This window comes from Bactrocera latifrons, unplaced genomic scaffold (genome assembly GCF_001853355.1).
Source record: "Bactrocera latifrons isolate USDA-ARS-PBARC rearing strain unplaced genomic scaffold, ASM185335v1 scaffold_2, whole genome shotgun sequence".
Classification (NCBI taxonomy): Eukaryota; Metazoa; Arthropoda; class Insecta; order Diptera; family Tephritidae; genus Bactrocera; species Bactrocera latifrons.
This window is the reverse complement of record NW_017535518.1, coordinates 1,269,587-1,275,595: the sequence shown is the minus strand read 5'-3', so window position 1 is coordinate 1,275,595 and position 6,009 is coordinate 1,269,587. Positions and strand designations below refer to the sequence as shown.

General features: G+C 28.6%; 1 protein-coding gene across 2 annotated transcripts in view; it reads right to left on the bottom strand.

Moving 5' to 3' along the window:
* LOC108967923 (translocation protein SEC62) overlaps nucleotides 1–6,009 on the bottom strand; it is a 9,614-nt gene continuing 3,605 nt past the window's right edge. The window contains exons 1-4 of one of the 2 annotated variants that reach the window (XM_018931615.1): nucleotides 5,903–6,003; nucleotides 3,714–4,568; nucleotides 3,346–3,632; nucleotides 1–524 (exon numbers count right to left, since the gene is read on the bottom strand). In XM_018931615.1, coding sequence (XP_018787160.1) covers nucleotides 434–524; nucleotides 3,346–3,632; nucleotides 3,714–4,568; nucleotides 5,903–5,965 — 1,296 coding nt within the window. In that variant the 5' untranslated portion in view covers nucleotides 5,966–6,003 and the 3' untranslated portion in view covers nucleotides 1–433. Of the gene's footprint in view, nucleotides 525–3,345; nucleotides 3,633–3,713; nucleotides 4,569–5,902; nucleotides 6,004–6,009 lie in introns of those variants that run through there. The other variant, XM_018931616.1, reaches the window with a different exon arrangement.

The following is a 6,009-nucleotide window of genomic DNA, read 5'->3' as shown; positions in this document are numbered from 1 at the left end:
AAAAATTCGATAAATTTTTTTAGCAAATGTTAAACAGCTCAACTCAAAAATATTACTACATTCACTTTCTCGTTTAGCGTTTTGAAGTCAAATGGCATTTAAAATTATTATTTCTTACACAATGGAACTATTGCGTTTTAGCTGCATTTTGAATTCACCTATTTTTTCGTATGCTAGATATTAATGCTATTTGCGTCGGAAATTTCATTTGTGTATGCATATTATTTATTTTTGTTTTTTATAAATATAATTCTTAATGAAATCTCATATTTTCATATATTTTTGCTATTTCAGTGCCTGCATTTGTCACAAAACGAAAAATAATTCAATTAATATATGTATGTATATTTTTTAATCAGCTTAATAGTGTATATTTTTTGTCTATTTGTAAAAATGTAAATTGCATTAAATTTGTATGTATATATTGTTTTCATTAATTAACATTATGCACTTCGCTCGAACTGATGATCTCGAACTGATCCTTGGCGGAGATTTCCGAATCTGATTCAGATGGAGTGTGCGAGCTGGAATATAAAGGCAACTTTACTGTTATTTGATGTATAAATTTGTGTGTCTATGTACATGTATGTATCTATGGATTTGTATGTCGTTTAAAAAGCAGTAAATTGGCTTCTGGCGGCAGCGTTATGAAATTTTAATGTTAATGGCGTGTTTAAAAAGCGATGAGCGGAAAAAAATATTAAATAATAAATAAATAAATGTGTGGAAAATATATACAGTAGTTCATAACTAGTTGTAATGGACAATAAATTATTTAATGGTCGTATTTGAATTTAAAAATTTATGTTATTATAATGGAAATAAAAAAGTAAATAAGAAAGAATATAGTAAAAGCAGTAATACTTTACTTAAATACATAATAAATAGTCGATAGCGATATTTTGAGCTGTTATTGTGTGTTAAGAGTATGTGCGATGCAATGCTGCGGACTAAAACAACTGAATCAATAAATTTTCGAACTTATTTTTAAAACACCATGCAAAATGTAGTCTGAGTTTCTACTGAAGCATGAAATTAGTATGAGAAATTTAATATGTTCGATTTTACACAGCTAAATGTCAATGAAACACAACCAACTTTTTTGAGCTTAAACTTTGCTGATACTCTTTTAATAAATAAAATCAAACATTTTGTAATGTTGATTAAGAAAATAAATTCTATGAAAATGGATTTTCAAAACTACAAAATCAAAAACCTTTTGTAATGTTGATGAAGATAAATAAAATCGTTGATGTAAATTATTGTAAATATTAATAAAAACCAATGGTTGAAATTTTTAAACATAAACGAGCTTTATGAATACTAAATTCACAAAATAAAAATATATTTCATATACTGCTAGAGCATATGTGTGAATTTTTCGCATGAATAAAATTAGACGAGCTTATGAGCCAATTAAAACGATTTTTTATGGAGCAAAGCATGTGACTTTTTATTACGGAACTTATTAAAACAATAAATATGTTATGTAAAGTTGGATAACAAGTATAATTTGACTAATTTAAAAACATTGCATATTAGTTTTTTCAATTATAAAAAAGTCTAACTGACTGACGGTTGCTATTGGGTCTGATAAAAATTCTTATTAGCGTTGTAGGCACTTGGTTGTAAACAGGGTTGCAAATAAAGCATAAAAATAATTACTGAATTTAATTATTTTTATTTAATATCGAAAATCTTAATGAAATATAATTTTTAAACCCAAATACAAAATTAAAAAATATTTTATCCAAAATTTTTTAATTAAGAAAATGATATTTTATCCAAAATTTTTTAATTAAATTAAAAAATTAAAAATAAATAAATAAACGCAAATGCAAGAATGTGAAAAAAACTATAACCCAAAAACTTTGAACTAAAAAGATAAAAACAAATTTTTAATCCCAAATATCAAAATTAAAAACATAAAAATAATTATTTCCAAGCTTATGGTTAAAAATAAAGAAAAAAAATATATATAAAATTTGAATTACGAAAAGGAAAGCTTATTTTTAATAAAATATCAACATTATTTATCTTATTTATATTTAGTTAATTTTATTATAGTTTTTCGGTTAGAAATAGGTTATAAATATGCAAATATTTTCTCTTTTCATTCCAGCTTGTAATTTGAAATAAATATTTTTTATTTGTTACTAAAATTTCTAAGTTGAAAATATTTCCTCAAGATTTAAAAAGGTATAAAAACAAAAATTTTAATTTTTATAATTAAAAAATTTAAATTTGAAACGTCTTAAATAAGAATTGAAAAATTTATCTTTTTAATTAATTAAAAATATTTAAATTGAAAATTTTCCAAAATGTTTGAGATTCAAAATTTATTTAGTTATTTTTAACTTATAAATTTAAGTAACTAACAAAACAATTCGACAAGCTTCAATTAAAATTTTAAATTATAATTTTTCCCTCTCAAAATCAGAAAAAATATTTTTTTTAATCCCGATAAAAATTTCAAATATTTTGCAATCAACATTAAAATGTTCCTTATTTAATTTAATTAAAAAAATTAAATTGATAATTTTCTAAGTTGACAGAAAATTTAATTTATTTAATTATTCTTAACTTAAAAATAAAAAAATTCACATCAACTCACATTAAAATTTTAATTATCAATCAAAATCAGAATTAAAATTTGAATTTTTTAATCCCGAAACAAAAATTGCCTATAATTTTTTATCCAAAAATATTAGAATCAAAAAATTTGCAATCCTGGTTGTTGCAAAAAACGCTATACATCTGATTTCAAATAATGAAAGCTAAGAGATTTCGCACAAATAAGCATGTTAAAGTTCTTTGGTCCGTCTGTAAATTTGGACATTTTTGCTTAATTTATTATTTTTAATATCAATTAATCACCAATTTATTGCAAGCAATAAGCCAAGCAGAAGATATATAATTATAAATAAACCTTGAATTCCTTAATTCTCCACAACCAATACCATTAGTTCAATTATAATTAATGAATTACATAAATTATTATTTTATTTATTATATATTATTATAAAAAATTTAGTAATAATTTATAAATGTATTCGGTTAGATAATAAAATTGAAATGAAATATGCCAAAAATAAAATGTATATGTATTAAAGCAGAATTTAACGATTGAAAGACATGCAAAAAATAAGTATAATTAAAAATATATGCTATCAATATCGAAATAATTAAATTAATGACAAATAGATAGTCGTTATATAGAGAGCTTGTTTTACATAAATAAATTACATTAAATGAAATATCGAAAGCGCACTTTAACTGCATACACTCAACACCAAAACTGTTGCGCACAAACCCAAAATGCTGCCAAAAAAGGCTACAGCTCACCCTTTAACGTCTGACTCAGCGGTCGCTTCGCTGCTGTCAACGCCACCTGCAGCACTGCTACTCGCGGCCTCTTCGGCAGACGCAGTGCTATCGCCAGCGACCTTACGGCGGCGTAACTCAATATCCGCGTCATGTTCCTTCACCTCTTCGATCTTCTCCGCTTCCAGTGGTATCGCTTCGGGTGCCGTGTCTTCTTCTGCATCGCTGTCCTTCTCTTTCTTCTTTGATTTGGATTTGTTGCGTTTCTCCGAGGACTTCGACTTTTCTTCCTCAGCAACATAGTTGCTCTGTGTTTGTTATAAATGTAAAAATATATATAGGTTTTAACTATATGTGCATATTTTAGTAAAATTAGTACGGCTACTCACTTCGTAGAGCGGCCAAAAAGATGCAAAGAAACCCACGTCTTCCGTTAAGTTAGGCAGCAGCCAGAAATGCAATTTGCCATAAGTCACCAGCCATACGAGTGTGAAAACAATCAGTCGTATAACTGTCAAAGTCAATATGAGTACGAGGAATCCAGCCGCCGCCACAGACAAATAGTAGACACCTTTACGCAATAGTGGTGGCCATAGTGGGAACAAACAGATCAGTATGGCGCCCAGCAATAAGATTAAACCGTAAATCCAGTAGTGTATCGGTATGGGGTCATAAATCCAAATGTACGGCTCTGAACCATCAACGAAAACCTGTTCATGATGCATGTCCAAGCGTATTTTTCGCTTGCGCTTTTCTTTCTTCTCTGCGGCACCGCCACCACCACTGCCGGCACCAGCACTTATATTGCCATCACCTATACCATTGGCACCGCTGGCTTCGGCTTCAGCCTCGGTATCTTTCTTCTCATCCTTCTCCTTCTTCTTGTGATGTGGCTCTTTTTCATCACTTTTGTTTTTCGTTGTTTTGCTACCTGTAGCCGCCCCACTGCCGCGCATCTCCTCTAACGAGACAGGCACTTTTTTGGCGCGATGGAAAAATTTATGCTCCAACATAACGTCCAAAAATTCGATAGCCTGTTCACGTGTGGTGAAGAGCGCGTCATCTCCCTGTGCAAATTTCGACTTTAGCAAGGCATCTAGCGCCTTATTCGATATGAAATACTGCACATTGTGGCTGAGGAATTTCGTTTTCTTTGATTTGACGTTTGCCTTCATCCATTTGGCAACCTTGAATTCCTCCTTCGAAGGCTTCTCAATCTCTTGTTCACCGGGGCCTGTGTACTCCTGTAAGTGTTTGGAAGTAAATAAAAGATTTCGTATTAATAACGAAATTCATAAGCAATTCAATGATCTGGTCTTAATGCTTATATTTGAACACTTTTTAATTATGTTCTTTAATATTATATTTCACAATTATTCAGTTATCACTAAGTACACACAAATGAAGAAACAAAAATGAAATAAATTTCTCGGAACAAACTAAATGCAAATATGTGCAAATAATCTTTAATAAAAAATAAAGTGCCGAAACCGCAAAAAACTCAAGTGAAAATATGAAATTATGCTTGATAAAATTTTCTTTAAATTAATAAAGGAAAAAAGCAAAATCATAATTTTAAAATAATGCACAAAAAAGTAACAAAGTAAAAATATAAGAAAAAAATAAAATAGAATATAAAGAAATAAAAATTAAAAAAGAGATATAAATAAAATAATAAAATAAAACAAAAATAATAATAAAGAAAATAAAATATAAAGAAAAATTAGAATAGTTTATCACACATCACTGCTTAAACCAAAAACAATAAAAAATAAACATATTTTGTAACGTTAATATTTCCATTTTTATAAAATAAAATCCATTACACAAAATTTCTGTAGAAAACGCTACAATAGTAAATTATTGACAATCACTTGAATAGTTTAATTTAACATGCATAAATATACACGTCAAATTTTAAATGAGATAATCGGCGATAAAAAACTATGAATACAAATTTCTTGTAAATTTTACGTATGTATGTAAGTCGTTTAGTTTGATCTCAGCTGATGCCACAAACAAAAAACAGATGTGTGTAAGTATACAAACGATCTTTGCGAAATCTAAAGAATATCAAATCAGATAAAATATCGTTATTCAGTATACGATTGCTGCATATGACGTCATTGTGAGGTGCGCTATTCTCTAAAATGGTGCTGTGAATACCCCACTTTGGCGCCAGCTTAGCCTTTTGTGGATTTCTGGCGATTCGGTGACGTGTTGTTTTCTAGTCACACCAAATAAAAGCAAATGTTTGCATACATACATATGTACGTCGCTGCATTTATAGCATTTATTAGCAACTTTCGAAAGTCGACAAACTAATTGGGAAAATGGAGCATCTAAAAAGTGTGGCCAAAAGTAAAAATGTATCGATTTTTAATTTTTAACGAGTTAAAGTAGCTCAAATATTTATTTACGAAGGGTGTTAAAACCATTGAATTTCCGCAACGACGCAATAAAAAGTTGGTGATGTAAAATTTTAATTTAAAAACCGTCGATCATTTTGGATGTGGAACGGAGTATTTCACAACATTTGCTAATAGATTATTATATTGTTTATAGAAAATGTACTAACATCCCCATCATCTTCCACATATTGCTCCTCTTCTTCCTCGTGGTGATGTGATTCCTCTTCCATACTTAAAAATATTCAAAAAAAATTGCGCGAAAAAAAATTTGCTC